General features: G+C 33.7%; 1 protein-coding gene across 1 annotated transcript in view; it reads left to right on the top strand.

The window, feature by feature from the left end:
* CUL3 (cullin 3) overlaps positions 1-16,334 on the top strand; it is a 95,651-nt gene extending 79,317 nt beyond the window's left edge. Inside the window, exons 14-16 of the mRNA XM_063096059.1 lie at positions 8,126-8,312; positions 12,467-12,612; positions 15,861-16,334. Of these exons, the coding sequence (XP_062952129.1) occupies positions 8,126-8,312; positions 12,467-12,612; positions 15,861-15,992 (465 nt within the window). The 3' untranslated portion in view covers positions 15,993-16,334. The remainder of the gene's footprint in view (positions 1-8,125; positions 8,313-12,466; positions 12,613-15,860) is intronic.
* The last annotated feature ends 3,709 nt before the right edge of the window (positions 16,335-20,043 follow it).

Raw genomic sequence — 20,043 nt, 5'->3', positions numbered from 1 at the left:
CCTGCCCATGATGTGGGGCTCAGATTCATACTGGGGGCATACCTTTTGTCCCCTCCCAATTATCCCCCAACCTCCTTCCCCTTCCCCCTCTCCCCTCAACTACAATTTGTAGCCCTAGGAATGTTCCCTCCCTCTGTTGGATCATGGCAGTACTGTGGTCTTTCTTTCCTTCCTTCCTTTCTCTCTTAGCTCCCACATGTGAGTGAGCACATGAGGTATTTATCCCTCTGTGCTTTGCTTGTTTCACTCAACATAAGTTTCTCCAGGTTCACCCATGTTGTTGCAAATGGGAGTATTTCATTCTTTTGTATGGCAGAGTAGTATTCCATAGTGTATATATACCATAGTTTCCTTATCTAATCATCTATTGATGGACATTTAGGTTGGTTTCGTATCTTGGCTGTTGTAAACAGAGCTGCAGTAAACATGGGAGTGCAGGTATCTCTTCGACATGATGATTTCCATTCCTCTGGATATATACCCAGAAGAGGGATTGCTGGATCATAAGGAAGATCTATCTGTAGTTGTTTGAGAAACCTCCAAATTGTTTTCCAAAGTGGTTGTACTAATTTACAGTCCCACCAACAGTACAGTAGTGTTCCCTTCTCTCCACACCGTTGCCAGCATTTGTTATTCACTGTCTTTTTGATTATAGCCAGTCTAACTGGAGTGAGGTGGTAGCTCAGTGTGGTTTTAATTTGCATTTCCCTGATGACTAGTGATGTTCTGCATTTTTTCATGGATCTGTTGGCCATTTGTATGTCTTCCTTTGAAAAATGTCTATTCAGCTCTTTTGTCCATTTTTTAATTGGGTCATTTATTTTTTTACTGTATAATTGCTTGAGTTCTATGTATATTCTGGATATTAGTCCCTTGTCAGATGCATAGTTGGCAAAAATTTTCCTCCCATTCTGTAAGTTGTCTTTTCACTCTGTTGATTCTTTTGCGGTGCAGAAACTTTTTAGTTTAATATAGTCCCATTTGTTTATTTTTTTCTTTTGCTGCTTGTGCTTTCAGGCTCCTGTTCATAAAGCCTGTACCCTGACCTAACTGCTGAAGCGTTTCACCTATATTTTCCTTAGTAATTTTACAGTTTGGGGGCTTATACCTAGGTCTTTAATCCATTTTGAGTTGATTTTAATGTATGGTGAGAGATGCGTATCTATTTTCATTCTTCTGCATATGGATAACCAGTTTTCCCAGCACCACTTGTTGAAGAAGCGATCTTTTCCCCAATGTAGATTTTTGTTGCCTTTGTCTAGTATCAGATATCTGTAAGCCTGAGGAGTGATTTCTGGGTTCTCTATTCTACTCCACTGGTCTGAATGTCTTTTTTTTTTAACCAGTACCATGCTGTTTTGGTTACAACAGCTTTGTAGTATAATTTGAAGTCAAGCAGAGTCATGCCTCTGGCTCTGTTTTTTTTTTTTGCTCAGGATTGCTTTGGCTATTTGTGGTCTTTTGTTTTTCCATATGAAAGGTAAGATTGTTTTTTCCATTTCTGTGAAGAATGTCATTGGTATTTTGATGGGGATTGCATTGAATCTGTAGATCACTTTGGGTAGTATAGACATTTTCACAATGTTAAATTCTTCCAATCCAGGAGCATGGAATATCTTTCCATCTTTTGTGTCTTCTTTAATTTCTTTCAGAAGTGGTTTGTAATTCTCATTGTAGAGGTCTTTCACCTCCTTGGTTAAATTGATCTCTAGGTATTGTATTTTTTTTGGTGACAATTGTAAATATGCTTACTTTATTTCTCTTTCTGTTAATTCATTATTTGAGTATATAAATGCTACTGATTTGGGGGCATTTATTTTGTATCCTGCAGCATTACTTAAGTTATTAACCAGCTCTAGGAATTTTTTGATAAAGTCTTTAGGTTCTTCTATATATAGTATCATGTCATCTGCAAATAGGGAAAGTTTGACTTCATCTTTCCCAATCTGGATTCTCTTTATTTCTTTCTCTTGCCTGATTGCTCTAGCTAGTACCTCCAGTGCTATGTTGAATAGCAGTGGTGAGAGTGGATATCCTTGTCTTGTTCCTGTCCTTAAAGGGAAGGCCTTCATTTTTTCCCCATTCAGAGTAATACTGGTGATGGGCTTGTCATAAATGGCTTTTATTGTGTTAAGGTATTTTCCTTCTGTACCTAATTTGTTGAGAGTATCATGAAGGAATGTTGAATTTTGTCAAATGCTTTTTCAGCATCTATTGAAATAATTATATGGTCTTTGTCCTTGAGCTTGTTGATGTGACATATCACATTTATTGACTTTTGTATGTTGAACCATCCTTGCATCCCTGGGATGACTCCCATTTGATCATAGTGTATAATTTTTTAAAATATATTGCTGTATTCTAATTACTAATATTTTGTTGAGGATTTTAGCATCTGGGTTCATTAAGGATATTGACCTGTAATTTTCTTTTTTTGTTGTGTCTTTATCTGGTTTTGGTTTCAGAGTTATGTTGGTGTCATAGAATGAGTTTGGGAGAGTAGCGTCTGTTTCAATTGTTTAGAACATTTTCATGAGAATTGGTATTAACTCCTCTTTAAAGGTTTGATAGAATTCAGCTGTAAAGCCATCCAGACCCAGACTTTTTTTGTTGGAAGATTGCTAATTACCGCTTCAATCTCCTTGCTTGTTATTGGTCTGCTCAGGTTTTCTCTCTCTTCTTGGTTCAGTCTTGGTAATTTATATGTGTCTAGAAACTTATCCATATCTTCTAGATTTTCAAATTTTTTGTCATACAGTTGTTTATAATAGTCTCTAATGATTCTTTGTATTTCTGTGGTGTCAATTGTAATATCTCCCTTTTCTTATTTTTGTTATTTGGGTCTTCTCTCTCCTTTTTTTTGTTAATCTAGCTAATGGTGTGTCTGTTTTGTTTATCTTCTTGAAAAAACAACTTTTAGTTTTGTTGATCTTTTCCATTGTTTTTTGGGTCTCTATTTCATTTAGTTCTGCCCTGATCTTAATTATTTCTTTCTGTCTACTGCCTTTAGGTTTAGATTGTTGTTGTTTTTCAAGTTCTTTGAGGTGTAGCGTTAGGTCGTTTATTTGGAATCTTTCCATTTTTTTTGATATAAGCATTTACTGCAATAAATTTGCCTCTTAGTACAGCTTTTGCAGTATCCCACAAGTTTTGGTATGATATATCTTTATTTTCATTAGTTTCTAGAAATTTTTTGATTTCCTGTTTAATTTCTTCTTGGACCCAAGAAGAAATTAAACAGGGTCATTCAAGAACCTATTATTTATTTTCCATGTATTTGTATAGCTTCCAGCAATTTGCTTATTGTTTATCTCCAGTTTTAGTCCATTTTGGTCTGAAAACATTGCAAGGATCTTAACCCTTGACTTGGTGTTGTCAGCACCACGCTCTCCCAAGTGAGCTAACCGGCCATCCCTATATAGGGATTCGAACCGTGGCATTGGTGTTATCAGTGCCACGCTTTCCCAAGTGAGCCACAGCTGGCCCAAAACTTAGTAACTTTTAAGACAACTGTTAAAATTTATCTCTCATGTTTTCTGTGGATTAGGGATTCAGGAGAGGCTTGGTTGAGTGGTTCTGGCCTGGGGTCTTTCGTGAGGTTGCATTTAGATGTCAGCTGGGGCTTTAGTCATCTACCAGTTTCTCTGGGGTTGGAGAACACCCTTCTAAGGTTGCTCATATGGCTGGCGAGTTTGTTGTGGGTGTTAGTAAGAGGCCTTACTTTCTCTCCACATGGGCCTTTCCACGTGGCTGTTTGATTGTCCTGCCATCCTGGTGACTAGCTTTCCCCAGAGTCAGCAAGCCAAGAGACCTAGGCAGAACCTGCAGTGTCTTTATGACCTATTCTTGGAAGTCACATACTTACCCAAGTCAGCCCTGATAGGTAACAGGGCTACATAAGGTTAAAATATACCAGCATCATTACGAGCTGTCTTGGGAGCTGGCTACAACGGGTAGGATAAATTGTAGTATCACATGTAAGCCATAGTAGTCAGGCTGCTGAGACCTTTTCCTCTTATTATATATGTTTTGAATGAATAGAAGTTTATTGTGATTTACAGTAGCTAAAAGTAGGAAGTATATACGGTGATAGTCTATACCTTGGATTTTAGTAACTAGCATTTGGTTTTTGAAAGAGGGATGGATAATAATTACTAATACATATTTTTCTTAATGTTCTTTATTATATTTTAAAAATTTTTCTGAGAATGAGTCTCAAATATAAAAGCTAATTATGGACAATAACAATATTAATGTCATATTAATGTCATACAGTAGAATTTAAATAGAAAACCATTAAACAACAGTGGTATTTGCTGTTTCATCAAGAATCTATTACAGTCTTTAGTGACATAACTTCACAACATATAAGGAGAAATGGTTGGAAGTACAAGGAGAAATAGACAATTTCAGAACCACAGAAATACCAAATTTACTGACTAACCAGGCAATTTAAAAGGGGAATATAGAAGATTTGAGTAACACAATTAGCAAGTGAAAATTTAAAGCAGTATAGAAAATTTTGAACTCAGAAAGCAAAATATACATATTGTTCTTGGGAAATATCTGAGGCTGACATAAATATATTACTAAAACTGAGCAAGGAAAATACAAAAAAGAAAGAGAAAAAAGCTGTAGATTATTTAACACAAATACGTAAATCTTAAATATAATATTAGCAAGTCATATTTAGTAGTGTATTGGAAGAATAATGAACTGTATCCAGTAGGATTTATTCCTGGAATACAAAGAAGGTGGTTCAGCATAATGAAATTTGTTAAAGATAGATATTAAGGTATTATAATAACAATTTTAAAAAGATGTTAATAAATTTAAGCACTTGCTTAGTTGCTAGACACCATTTTAAGGAGAAAAATTGATGATCTCTGTAGATATACAAAAAAGCATATGATAAAAGTCCCCCTTTCTTATTTCTAGGGTGGGGGACTCTTAGCCACCTAAGAATAAAATGAAATGCCCTTAATGTCATAAGGTTGTATCTGATGACAGATTTAAGCAAGGCAGTAGTTAGTAGTAAAATACTAGACACTTGCCTGTTAAGGTTAGTAGCAAGATAAGGATGCATATCTTTAGTACTACAATTCCGTCTTCCTCTGCAGGTCTTAACTAAGAAATTTATAAACATTGGGAAGGATTGACAAAATTTTCAAAATTTGAAGACAATATGATTGTCAATTTCGTGTAATTCGTGATAATTAACTGAGAAAGCATTCTCTCAGATGAGTTCCGTTGAAAAGTCACCTTTTCTATAAATCAGCATTAATCAGTAAATGACATGAGGAAAATGATATTTTATGAATTATAACTTTCCTAGGAATTATTCTAACAAGGAATGTAGAAGACTTATACAAAGAAGACAATAAAAGTAAAAGAACACGGAAGGGTAAATGTACCCAAATGGGAAAACTACATTTTGTAACAGTGTCATTTTTTTTAAAGCCACCTATAAATTCAGTGAAATCACAGTCAGAATCATCCAAAGATTTTTTTTTTTTTTTTTTTTTTGAATGAAACCTGACAAGCTGATCCCAAAATTCATATGGACAGGAAAAATGCATAAGAATAGGCAAAACTTTTTTTTGGAATGGGAGGTCTCCAGAGTGGGGGAGCCTAATGAAAGGAGAAGGAATTTGTCCTAACACAAAAACATACCATAAAGTTAGTTGTTTTTAAAATGCATACACATATAGCTCATTTGAACAAAATAGAGAGTCCAGAAGCAGATTGATATGTATTTGTAGGTGTTTGGGATGTGATAAATTTGTCATTTCTAATCAAGCTGAATTAAAATAATTGTATTTTTATTATTTGTTGGAGTGGGAGGAGGATAGTTTTGGGAACTTAGTTCCATATTTCACATCAGATAAAAAATTAAATTCCAGATAGATGTGAAAATCTAAATATAAACACAAATCTATAAAAGTTCTAGAAGAAGATATGGAGTATTTTATAACCTTGATATGAGAAAGGCCTTTAAAAAAAATCTGTTACAAAAACCACAAAGGAAAAGTCTGGCATCTAATGACATAAAATGTAATAAAACATTTATACGATGAAATATATGTTAAAAAGATATGGAGACTGGGAGAAATTACTTACAACATGTAACAGATAAACATTTAAAAAGCACCCATATATCAGTAAGAAAACAAATAGTCGAGTAGAAAAACATGCAAGGAATTGAACAAAGCACAGAAGAAGAGTTACAAATATCCTATAAAGAGATGTTTTTTATTTCCTAGTGGTCATGGGAAGTACAAATTTACATAATAAGATATCATTTTAGCCCAAAAGAAAAAGAAAATCTGATATTGAAGAGAGTGAGGGAGTGGATATTCTCAATACTGTGGTTGTGGGGTCTCATACTTGTTAAGCAACTTGAAAGGCCATTTGTCAGTATCTATCAGATATAAAATGTTTATAAATTTGAGGAAGCAAGTGCATTTCTACAAATCTGCTTCAGTAAAACTAACATTTGTGTTCAAAAACAGAAATGCATGTACCAGTGCAAAAGTGGATACAGTGTCAATCTTTCATCCATATTGTGTTAGAGCAGTACTGTGGAATTGCCTGTAACTTTAATCTCTCTATGCTAACATGGACAATCTGAAGAAATTAATGGAAAAATTCATATATTATGATCCTATTTATGTTTAACACTAATACTTGTGTAAAAGTGGGTGTGTTTGTGTACATGCATGTATATGTGTGTATTTGTATTCATGTGTATATATAAATGAATAGGAAAAGGCATGGAAGGAAGGATACATAGTGAATTACAGTAGTGACCTCTGAGAATGATCTGTAATTTAAAAATATCACCTAAGAAGGTATTTCTAGTTCTTTGAATATGATTAAAGAATAACTAAAATATGTAAATAAGTCACTTTTAGCATGTCTGTAATAATTACTATCTTTATTCTAATAATTTAATGGCACCTGTTTGAGTTTCCGGAATTAACATTCACAGTATTTGAAAGGTGTAAAGTGGGTAGACATATAGCAAAAGAATATGCATAACCACTGAAATTCACATTTCTCTGAATCCTCACTTACCGGACAGTCCTTTAGAAAAAACAAAATGTTGTTCAAAGTCTCTGGTGATAGGGTGAATGACTTCTAGGTGAGTTATTCAGGTCATCTGAATATCACCATCATCATGACCACTCTTCCTGAGCTGCTTTTGAGAAAGAAACAGCTTTATGCAGTGAATCAAATTGATAAATCCTAGTGTGAAGACTTTTACTCAATACACATCCTGTAGACGTGTAGAGACTAAACTGTATAAGTGTACAGTTCTCTTGCTGTCCCATTGACATATGAGAGAATAGTAAATTAAAAATTATACAGGGCTGGCCAGTTAGCTCAGTCAGAGTGCAGTGTTGCAACACCACCATCAAGAGTTTGGATCCCATATTGGCCAGCTGCCCATAGTAAAACAAAATTATACATCACTCTCTCCCCAGCTGATTTTCTTTCTTTTTTTTTTTTTCCAGTGTTGCATTTTATTTATACCATAATATGCAGCAAAAATTATCACCTGAACTTCAAAACAGATTTCTTATTGATTTTCATGTTTAGTGTTAATTTCCAGGTATTTAAAATTTTTTTTATTTGGTCTTACAGGCAGTAAATATGGTCAACTTGGATTATAAATTTTGATTGTATGATTAAAGGCCTGTGCTTAGGCTTACCTTGCTTGTTTGTATGAAAGAAGTTACTAAGCAAAAGAGTAGAGTGAATAATCTTGGAAGGAAGATTGTAAACTATTTCTAAAGTAGACGTTATATGCTTGTTAACACTATTTTTACTAAGTATTAAAGCAGATTCCTAATACTCTCTGCGGAATGACATTTTTAAGCATTGTATTTCCTGAAACAAAAATCTACATGTTTTTAAAATATTTTGTAATTTGATCAACGTTTCCTCTAGTTTGTTCAAATAGTGAAATTTTAGTGACCTGCCATAGTATTTAGGGAATTCTGTGTGGTAAATTATGTCTTTAATGAATTACCTCTCTCTAACTGATCAGTTTACTTGCTAATTAACTAATATACTGTAATCTTTCAAAAGGTCTAATTATGTCAATCTGCTGAAATTTCAGGAAATTCAACAAGAGACAGATATCCCTGAAAGAGAGCTTGTTAGAGCCCTACAGTCCCTCGCCTGTGGTAAACCAACACAGCGGGTTCTTACAAAAGAACCCAAGTCAAAGGAAATAGAAAACGGTCACATATTTACAGTTAATGATCAGTTCACATCCAAACTACACAGAGTCAAGATTCAAACAGGTATCTGGAATTATGTGTTTCCTCTTAAAAAAAATTATATATTTTCTTATCTAGAAAAAATTTTCATGTGTCGGATTTCTGTCTTTAAAAAGGTAATGTTCTTCTGATTGTTCATGACTTAGGCTTTAGAAAGAAAGCAGCTTTTATTAGTATGTGTGTATCAAAATGTAACTGAATCCAAGTACAGTAAGCATTTTAAAAAGTAACTTATAGTGTGAACAAAGTACTTTCTATATGTTTTTCAATAAATGAAATAAAATTTTATGATCATGTTAGTAGTGCCTATAATTGTTTTTAACTGGTTGAGTTAACTAATAGTCAGGGAAACTCTTATTTTTAAAACTGATTTACAGATTTTTCAGAATTGGGAATACTTATATAAAGATTGATCTTTAGATGGAGCTATTTATATTTTGATAAATATTTTAAGTTTCAAAATCTTAAAGCCCGTTGGTACCTCTGATTTGAAAACATAGAAATGATACTGTGGTGAACAGTTTTTAGTACAGGCTTTTAAATTGATAGTGAAAATTATATTCATTATTTATTTAACATAATGTAAGGTATGTTTTCTATGTATTTAACAGAGAAAAGGCACTCCATTCTTGTAGATATTTAAAACTAATGCAGTTTACTACATGGTTTCAAAACTGTTTATTACTGGATAAGCTTCCTAGTACTAATTATCCATTACAACTTGTATATCTGTGTAATAAAATGGTATTTTAAAATAAGAGAAATAAGAATTTTTGAAAATGACTATAATCTGATTTTTTAAATGTATTTATATTGTACATTAATGAAAGGTGTAATGCCTTATAAAAATTATTTTTATTTTATTTGTTTCAAAAAATTTGCAGTTTATTGTAGAATTTAAAAAAAATTTTATACATAGTTAAAAACACAGAAGAGTATATTTGTTGCACATCATATTCACCGTTATTTCAAAAATTTTTCTTTTTTTTTTTTATTATATTTGAAACATAATTGATTGTACATGTCCCTGGGGTACAGCATTGAATGTCAATACCTGTGTACAATATGTGATACTCAAATCAGGATAATTGGTATATTCAACATTACACAATGTAATCATTTTTCATGGCCCTTTACTAATTTTTCACTAACCCCTCCCGCCTTCCCACCTCTGGTGGCCTCAATTATATATTTATTTTTTATTTTAATTTATCAATATACAGCATAGTTGATTTTCATGTCCCTTTACCAATTCCTCCTTTCCCTCCTCTCTCTCCAGCTATTTTTATTTTAAAAACATAATTGATTACTAGAATACATTGACTCAAGAACTTTATGTATGTGTTTGATTTGTTCTCTTTTTTGATCTTTTTTATTTCATGTGTGTGCTTTGTAAAGCAGGGTGGTTGTTTCTGTTATTCCCTTGACTCCTTTGTCTCATAGTTGCAAACTATATCTATTGTAATCTTCATCAGCCAAGACTGGCCCATGTGTATATGAAATAACACAAAACTGTGCTAATGGGCATCATGGAATAAAATTTCTTTTTTCCTCCAGGGTAAGATATATGACTCGACAGATTAGGACAGATACAGGTTTTGAAATTCAGGGCTCATTTGTATCTAGATTTGGAGGAAAATAAGAGTATATGGAGGTATATATCTGAGTTACCCAGCCTCACCCTGCTTTACCCTTCAAATAAGTAACTGTCTTTGTAACCCAGATTCTATCATGCCCAGCCACACTATCATATATTAGTATTATCAAAAAAAGTCTTGTCTTCATGGATTTTTAGTTTTTGGTGTTATGTACATGCATGTGCGTGCGTGCGTGCGTGCGTGTGTGTGTGTGTGTGTGTGTGTGTGTGTGTGTGTGTGTGTGTGTGTGTGTAGTATTCTAGGAATGATTAAAATAGGAATATAGATATATTTGATGAAGGATTTGACTGGATAGATCTCTTAAAGTTCTTTTCTTCAGTGATAAAATTCTGCACAAAGAAGTGTTTTTCATTTTGGGTTGGTTTTTTGATGATCTTCACTCTTATATTTTAAGTCAGAATTTTCTCTTTGGTGGTAAAATAATGCACCCATATCCATTGTTTTTGTCAGATTGTCAAAGGCTCAGTAACATAATCAAATACTTAAAGACTATGACTGTACCTATTTATGCTGCTTTTGCTATAGCTAGTAATAGGAGTTCAAGCAAAGAAGTTAAAAGAATTACTCAAATAACATAACCTTCGAAAAGAATTAGATTCATTATAATCTATAGCAGTTTCTATAATTGAGTTTTCTCCACCACCACCACCATCACTTGCCTTCTCAAACCTCCTGTCCCTCAGCATACATATAGATGCATAGGTAGGCACATATACAAGCTTACCTTCTGTTATGCTCTTGTTAAGTTCACAGTATTGTGCTAGGCTCTGAGAGGGAGTACCTGCCCTCACATTTTAAAAAGACCTTATAATGCATTGTGTGTCACCATCACAATCTTCCCCATTCATCTTTTTCTGTAGATATGTAAGGAGTATACCTATTTAGGTGACCAAATTCAGATGAACCAAATGGATCATTTAAAAAATTCTTTTTTCCTCCAACTTTTAAAATATTTTTAAATCTACAGAAAAGGTGAAAAGCACTATAATGCTTTTCAGTGTGGCCATGACTTATGTTTACCAGTCATTAAGATTTTGTCACATTTGCTATCTCTCCTACCCTCCTGCCTTTCATCTGTGTGTGTGTGTGTGTGTGTGTGTGTGTGTGTGTATTTGCTTAAGCAGTTGAAATTAATTTGCCAACATCTTAATGCACACATCTTCCTTAGAATAGGATATATTCCCACATCACTGCAATACTATATCACACACAAGAAAATCAATTCCCTATTATCTGTGTACCACCCATATTTGCCTTCAGTTGTCACAAAAATCCCTTCCGTACATTACTTTTTGGATCCAGGATTCTATCAAGGTTTCCACATTACATTTGATTTTATTTTTATGTCTCTTTATTTAATTTAATCTAAACCATTACCTCTATTATTTATTTATTTATTTATTTTTTGCATGGCATTGGCTTGAGGAAAAGCATTATTCTTTCTGAGTAAACTATTTTAATCTAATTTTGTTCTTTGCTAAGATATTGATTATCTTTTACTTGGGAAATGATACTGAAAGCAGTATTCTTAACCAAGGTATTCTAATTAGAGACAGTTGAATGGACATGCACACCAGAATGATCTTCTAAATTGTATAGTGTACTGTCTCGTGGCAGTGCCCAAGCCTAAATCATCAGTGTCCTTTGTGCTTCTTTGTAATTTTCCAATTTCTGCCTCCAGAAACTTCACATCTACTTTTTTTGATGACCAAATAAACAAAAAATCAGTTATCTAGTTTTCTTTCTCTGCTACTTCAATTAGAGCAAAGTCGTAGGAGAAAGGGACTTCTATATTTAATCCCTTAGCAATTGCTTTGAAGACTGTAGGGAAAACAGAGTAAGACTCTTGTAAAGACTATATGAATTTGTGATAATGAGGTTGTGACATAAAAAAAACATTAATAAAATATATGACAAGAAATTGTTAGATAACAATTCAAGGAGATTTTGGCAAGAGATACAAGTGAATTACTTCACTGTTAATGGAGTTCCTTTAACTGATGTCGTAGTAATACTTTTAAATTTATTTAGCTGACAGAATCTTGGCAATACATACTCTTTCCTCCTCTTAATGCCTTAGATATTACAGCTGCATTTTGAGTTAGACAACAAATATTCACCTGTCCGAGATACTTTTGTGAGGTTTAACTTGGAGTCATGATGTAAAATATTAGTTGACTTCTGGAAGTCACAAGCAATGAAAATTGATTACTGATAATTTACTACTGAAGATATCCAGCCACCATTTTTCTTCCAGGAAAGTAATTACTATATTCCATAAAAACAAAATTTATTTTTTTAATCTCAGAAAAATTAAATTTCTGATTTTGAAAAGAATAATTTAGAATTGTAGTAAACATTGAATTAGGCACTTTTTGTGTGTTTACTTGAATTATTAACTGTGTTTATGTATACTCAGGTCGAAATTGATTTTTCTCTGTTAATAGTAAATTATATTGTTTGCTTATAAACCAAATTTCTTTGTTATATTTATGATAAATACCTTTATTTCTATTTTAGTTGCTGCCAAACAAGGTGAATCTGACCCTGAAAGGAAAGAAACAAGGCAGAAAGTAGACGACGACAGAAAACACGAGATAGAAGCTGCTATAGTGAGAATAATGAAATCTAGAAAGAAGATGCAGCACAATGTTTTAGTAGCAGAGGTGAGGATACTTCGAGTGGGTTAATGTAGAAAAAATAGAATAAAAGTTCTAGTTACTATTTAAATTTAGGAAATATATTCAGCTAATTTAAAAAATAATTTTAAAATTAGGAAATTATAGTCATGTAACACTTCTCATTTAGAAGCATAGCACTTGATAATTAAACATAATGATATATGAAAATATGTCCACACTTTAAGAACTAATATATTTTTTAATGAAAATAGTAAAATATTGTTAACAAAGAAAATAACTTTACTGCTATTTAAAACCATTGTGTAAACAAACTACCTTTATTTCTAAAAATTAATAACAGCATTTATTGAGTGCTTCCATTTTAAAAATTAGGAAACTAAAGAGGAGATGATTCATTAAGAGGTCATTAAAATAGATAAGAGATGATTAGGGCCTGGGTTAAAGTATTGGTAGCGGGTAGAGAGCTGAATCAAGATAATTAGGAAGTAGAATTGACCGGATCTGTTGACTGTCCAATAATGGGATATGAGAGGGAGCAGTTGAGGATGCCTCTTAGGTTTTGGCTCGAGTGACTAGACAGAGGATGGTCCTTTTAACCAAAAAGGGAAGGGTAATGTGCTGCTGTGCTCCAGATGTCAGTTGATAGCATTTTGTATAAATTGACTATTGTATTTTGGCATATCCAGGGGCAGGTATCCTTAGGCCAGCTGAATGGAGAAAAGTGAGGGCTACAAGTTGAATTGGGAAGTTACTATGTGAGGATGTAGTTAAAACCGTGGGTTTGGATTAAATTGCTCACGGATAGCATGGAGGGAGTGAGAGAAAGAACTATAGGGTAGACCCCCTCCTTGCCATTTAAAGAGCAGTGAGAATAGCAAATGACATTGAGGAAAAGAAAAGCCTTTTGAGCACTGGTTTTCAAAGTGTGGTTCCTAGACCAACAGCATCAGCATCAGCATCACTTGGGAACTTTTTAGAAATACACTCTCAGGATCCTCTCAGACCTGTTGATTCAGAAACTTGGGGTAGGGCCAGCAATCTGGCTTTATAAAGCACTCTAGGTGATTCTGAGGTATGTTCAAATCTGAGAACACTGCTATAGAGGAAAAACAAAACAAAACAAAACAAAAAGATAGTATGGCAAGGGAAGAGAATTACAAGGAGTAACTGATTTCAGAAATCATAAAAAGACCAAGTAGAATAAACACTAAGGGATATTGTCAGTTAGATGACTGGGAAACTTTCCCAGAAATTTTCATTGGACTGGTGAGAGTGGATATTCAATGGCAGAGCCTTGAGAAGTAAATCGAGGTGGAAACCACCAAGAGCACTTGTACTTTGAGGTATTGGCTCATGGGAAATGGCAAAGAAGAGGGCAGTACTAGAGGATTAAGTGTTGAATTGAAGAGTATAGGATTTTTTTTTTTTTTTCCCCCTAGGTGGAAAGATACTGAGCATGTTTATATCCTAAGGATAAGGATGGGATGCTTAAAACAAAAGGAAAGATAAGGGGTTGAGGAAATAATACCAAAGTCTAGAAAAGGAAAGCTGAAGATTGTATAGAGAATACAAGTGGGTGGTAAACATATTAATGTGGGTATTACTGAATATGCCTCTTCCTGAGAAGCCAGGGCAGGGTGCAAGTGTGCGCTAAAACAAGGATACAAGTATGGATAAATGTATATATGTAGGGTGGGAATTTAAGGAATTTTGAACTGAAATGGCCTCTTTTCCTCTGTAGGTTATGGTACAGGGCTTAAGGACCTTGTCAGAAATTTGAAATATCATCTTTCAAAGAATGGTGCTTAGGAACTTACTGAACTTGAATGTGATGTTTGTGTTACCGGTCTATACCAAAGATTGGCAAACGTTTTTGTAAACAGCCAGTTATAGCATGAAAGCAGCCATAGTAATACATAAACAAGTAAGAGTGGCTGTGTTTAAGTAAAATTTTACAAAAACAGGCACTGAGTGGCTATATTTGGCCTGTGGCTATAGCCTGCTGAGGCCTGGTCTACACAAATGGTGTAAGAACTACAGCTTTACCAGAGCAAGGAACACTGTAGTAGGTTTAGAATTATGTAGTAGATGTAGAGTGTAGATTTGATCAAAGGGTGTTTATAGAAAAGGACCAAAGGAATCAGGGAGTTGAAGGTATTGTTGAGAGGATAGCTGATGAAGTGATCTTGAATACAGTCTAGGACTCATAAGGAAGGAGGTAAGGTCAGAAGAAGCTGTTAAGAGCCTGGGAGGAAAGAGGGTCAGAGGTTTGGAGATCCCAGATGGGTTGAGAGCAAGTTTGTGTATATTGGAGTGGTAATCCTGGAAGGGTGATAGATTTCAGTTGCAGAGTGGTGCTGAAGTTTCAGATTTCAAAGAATTATCAGTCCATTGTGGCTTTGGGGATGAACTGATCAACAAGATAAAAGAAAAGCTGGCTTATGGATAGCTGGTTGATCTACAAGAGAGGGAGGGTGGATTAGTGGGAAAATCATGGACTTGGAGGTCAGGAGTATTTAGGTCTCTGCCGGCTCTGTGATTTATACTACTTGTCCATTTCAGTTTTCGTCTCTGGTTTATTTTCCTCATTTGTGAAATGAGACAACCTACTTTACAAGGTTAAGAGGGTTAAATAAACTAATATATACAAAATGATTGATAAATAGTGCAGTCAGACTGGCTATTGCTGTAATTACTGTTTTATTATTTAGTGACATCACAATACTTAGGCTCCTAACAGCAGCTGAAAAAAAGAATAACAGCAGTAGAACTTATTACTATGGATGGGCATTATTCTAAGGCATTACATCTATTTACAGCCAATTCAGAAGTCCCCAAAACTAGTAAGTTTGAACCCAGGTAGTCTAGGTTCAGAGTTTGTGTTTTTAGTCACATTATACTGCTCAAGTTCTATGAATTAGGAGAGTAACCCAAAAGTCAGCAGATGATAGCATCAAAATGGTTAAACCATAGGGTGGTATATATTTGTACTAATGTATTCCAACTAATTTAGCTGTCAACTACTAATCCATTTTAGCATTCATTCTGGTATGAGGAAGTGCATTCTAGCCATGCGTTACATTTTCAAATAAAACCTTTTAAAATTTTCTGTACTTCTAACTTTGGTAACTCAGTTACTAAAGTTTAATCTCTGAGTCTTAAAATGATACATTGGTTCTGTGCAAAGATAAGAATTTTTGTGTGTTTATATGGAAATGTTATAGTTAAAATTTTTTTCTGGTAGGAATTAGTTTTTCTATTTTCTTTTTCAGGTAACTCAGCAGTTGAAGGCTCGATTCTTACCAAGTCCAGTTGTTATTAAGAAACGTATCGAAGGACTTATTGAGAGAGAATATTTGGCACGAACACCTGAGGATCGCAAAGTATACACATATGTAGCATAAAATGCGTTCAGGAATTTGATTTATTCTTGGACTGTACTCTTCGCATGGACTGGGAAGTTCTTTTAAATCATTAAATATTAAGACGACCATCTCTTCTATTAAATTACAGTACATGTTCTAGACCATTCAGATCAAGCCTTTACTCCCTTTGAGAGTTTTCAACATCAGTTGATTGAGCTTCAGGCTTTACAACGTTTATCCGTGTAGAGATCATCTTTACAGTTCCTCGGGAAAATGTGAATGTGCCGCGTTTTGTTTTCAATACTGTATGAAAACAGGAAAAAATAAAACAAAAATTTAGAAAATACAGCTCATTAAAATAAAATTGTTGAATTTCATTTCCCCAGGTCTTCAGTGTTGATGTAAATGTGTTTCTGTAGTGTTGCTTAGCATTTGCACATTGTGTAAGTTGGGTAACAAAAATGGCAAAAGAAATGCAGAATTCCCAGTTATCTTGCTCTGCTTAAGACATTTCTTTAGCTAGTCTTGTTTAATTTAAAGGTTTGGTAAATATACAAAGACCCAAGCATACAATTTGAGCATGCTTTATTCTACCACTTGCACTTACTAATCTTATAGCCTTATGACCAGGAACCTTTGTTTTGGGCTCATTACACACGCTGATTTGGTTTTTCCCTATTGTAATTTGAGATTTCCCAAATTAAGTCTTATCATGATTAGGCTTTGTTCTGAGTTATTTCTAGAGAAAGAAAATATTTTAGTATGTATAAATTGTATGATAATTTTTTGCTGTTGTACTTACTGCTAATAGTGGATTGTATAGGGTGGTGTTTTTATTTCATTTGTTGTAGACAAACAAATGAATTTAGTATACACATACCCCACTAATTCAAGTATGTCAGAGCACAAAGTTGGCAGCTGGTTATATTTAATTCAGCCCCTTTGAAAAGCACATACAGTTTATACTTTGTTTATAAATATCTTAGGTTCCCCCCACCCCCACCCCCACCCCTTTAAATATATATTTTGGTGAAGCTGTGGTGCACTATTAATTTGTTTCAAAATGCAATCTAAAGATGCAATAAATATGATTACATTGATAGTTTCAACGAAATCTTCAGTTCATGCAGCTGTGTTTTGGAAAGTGATCAAGCAATATTTTTCAAACCTGATGATTCTTGGATATTAGCTGTTGTCCTCCAAAGAGTCATCATTTCACATTTTCAAAGATGTGCTTTGTTGCTGATGATTCTTGTCAGTTATCCTGTGCTTCCAACTTACACCAGTGTTTTTTACCTGGTTGATCTGCCAAGGATTATAGTTTGCTTTATTTTAACTTTAAAGTATTTTTATCTTCAATTTTATTTAATTTTGTTTTCATAAGACAATGTTTCAGATGTGTAATTGGGGCAAACCACTATAGATTTTTGTTGGATAGGAAAGTGAAATGTTACTAATAAGGTTAAATAACCTACCCTTCTTTGATTATCAATACTGTTGATACATTTATTAGAATGTATGTCTCAGAAGCTGGTTTCTGTTTAAAATTTATGGTCAAGTTACAACAACTGAATTCTAATATGGATTAAAAACTCCACATAAATATTTTTCCCCATGCGTCTTGGGTTATAATTTTCCTTTTAAGTCTTGCAAATATGCTTTTATTGCACTTAATTTTGTCTCCATCCGTACTGTAGAATTAAAAGCCTTATGCTCTTAATCTCTACATTTTCCACTTTTACATGCCATTGAAAAATATGAACGTTATTCTCAGGACACTTTTTCCATACATAAGTGGTGGTAAGTCAGGTGCAACATGGAGAGCAGAAGGGTTTCACGTTCTGATTTTTACTTAATGGAAATTTTCTGTAATGGTTAGATGTTTATCTGCAGGAAGGTGTGGGTATTTCAGGTTTGAGAATGTTTTTATTGTTCTCAGTTCCCAAATGATATATATATAACACCTTCGGAAGTAGGACAACTCAGATTGTCGAATTAATAAACATGAAAGATGTAAAAACTTCATTTATTAAAAATCCTAAATGAGACATTTAAACAAGAATTTAAGTGCTAGTATAAATAATTAAAAATCAGTCAAGTTTATGTCATTGTCTCGAGTGTGGCTGTACAAATCAGATCTAGGCTTTTAGAGACATACTTGTATAACGTTTTGGAGCACAGGTTTGATATGCTATTAAATGCTTATAAATATATTAAAACACATTTCTGAATTGCAGTTGAGTGGAATGGTTGGGGATTGCTCGTGATCCTGCGTTGAAAAAATTAGGTCACCTAAAATGTATGTTTTAGCTCATAAGTATTACTTTAGCTCATAAAGCTCATATAAGATTCACTTGACATTGCTTTTTTGTCAGCAAGAAGTCATTGATGGTATTTTTCTCAGCTTTTAATGAAGATTGAAGCATTCTAACCATTCATTCAATCCTGTTGGTGTGAATAAATTTTGGTGTCTTGAAGAATTTTAAGGAGGGTGGATGCGCAGTTTTCAACTGCAAAAATAATGTAAACTGTTCAGTAATTGTTAAATTGTGATTCCCTGCTATCATTTTCAAATCCAGGACAGTGTTTATTTTGAATTGTTATGTTATTTAAAGATAAAAAATTCATTGCAATTAGGAAACACACAGCCTCACAAAATAAAAAGTGGTTGTGATTGCAAGGATTCTTTATGTCAGTGAATTTAAAAAGGGGATGGGGGAAGGGATGCATGGTTCTCTAAGGATACCCTAGAGTCACCTGTGTAGTGTTGGAAACTGACATGTCCCACTACCAAGCCCCCAGGATGCTGATATGCCTTCTCAATAAGAGTCTTTGTTATAGTGAAGCACTGTTGATGTTCTGTTCACCCACTGTGTTGGGTTGCAGGAAAGGTTTAGGTGAGAACCAGTGATCTTAAGATAATGCCTGTATCTCTAAGACTAGTACACTGGCATCATCTCAGGCTTCTAATTATTATTTACTTCCTCAATTTGGAAAATAATGTTTACAGTTTTAAACATTTGCTTTGAGTAACTGACTAGTATTACAAGATTTTCTTTGCCTGTCTGCTATAGCTTTTAAGACTATTTTTATAGCCTAAAATTTTCATTTATTACATGATGTATACTATTACTAGATTGTCTCAATCTTGGAAGAAGAATCTGTTACATATCAATTGTAATTCATGTATTTTACTGTATCGTGCATTGGTATTCTGTTGATATGAATGTTAAAACGTTTCAGCTTAGCAAAATTATAAGTCATTTCTAGTCCCCAAAGCAGAAATAATTAGAAATGTTAATGACACATAAGTGTTCACCATGTGCTAGATACTGAGTACTTTACATATATTCATTTAGTTGAATCATCAGCTTTTTAAAATAATCATTATTATACTAGTGTTTTCCCAAGATTACTGCTAGGAAATGGCAGAGCCAGGAGTTGGACCTAGGTTTGATCCTAGGTTCTGGTTCCTGAGCCTGTCTATATTCCATGCTGCAAATTGACATATTCCGTTTTTAAAAATATCATTTATTTTGTGCCTTATTCACATGAATAATATGGCAAACTACAGTTAAAGGTAATACATGAAGCACCTCAATTTGGAATTTTGCATATTTTTGTTGGCTTTATATTAATTGCTGATACCAACTTTGGTTGAAAGGAAAGCAGGGAAGGTGATGGCTGCTATTCTAGAAATATATCCATCTGAAAGAAAATATGTTACCCACTTTTATAAAACTTTCACTAGTTTTATATAAGTGGGTAACACGGACAAATGCTTAATTTAAATTTAAGTCTACAGTTTTAAAAAAATGTTTTCTTTATTGTGTGCTTTTCCTATACCAAATCAATTTTTAGCCAGAAGGAAGAGAAGACCTAAGAATGACAGTAAATTTAACAAAAAATAGTACAAAGATTGATCATGAAGCTAACTCTTGGGAACATGCACAAGTAGGACGTCTTGAAACCCCATTCATTTAATAATTTTAGAAATGGCAAGTTTGTAAACATGTCATTTAAGTAATTTGGTCCTCAGTATTAGGGTCTAAGTTGACCTCGAATGAGCCATGCAAAAATAGCTTTAGAA

The sequence above is a fragment of the Cynocephalus volans genome, chromosome 1 (assembly GCF_027409185.1).
Source record: "Cynocephalus volans isolate mCynVol1 chromosome 1, mCynVol1.pri, whole genome shotgun sequence".
In the NCBI taxonomy this organism is placed as follows: Eukaryota; Metazoa; Chordata; class Mammalia; order Dermoptera; family Cynocephalidae; genus Cynocephalus; species Cynocephalus volans.
This window is presented reverse-complemented; position numbering and strand designations above follow the sequence as displayed.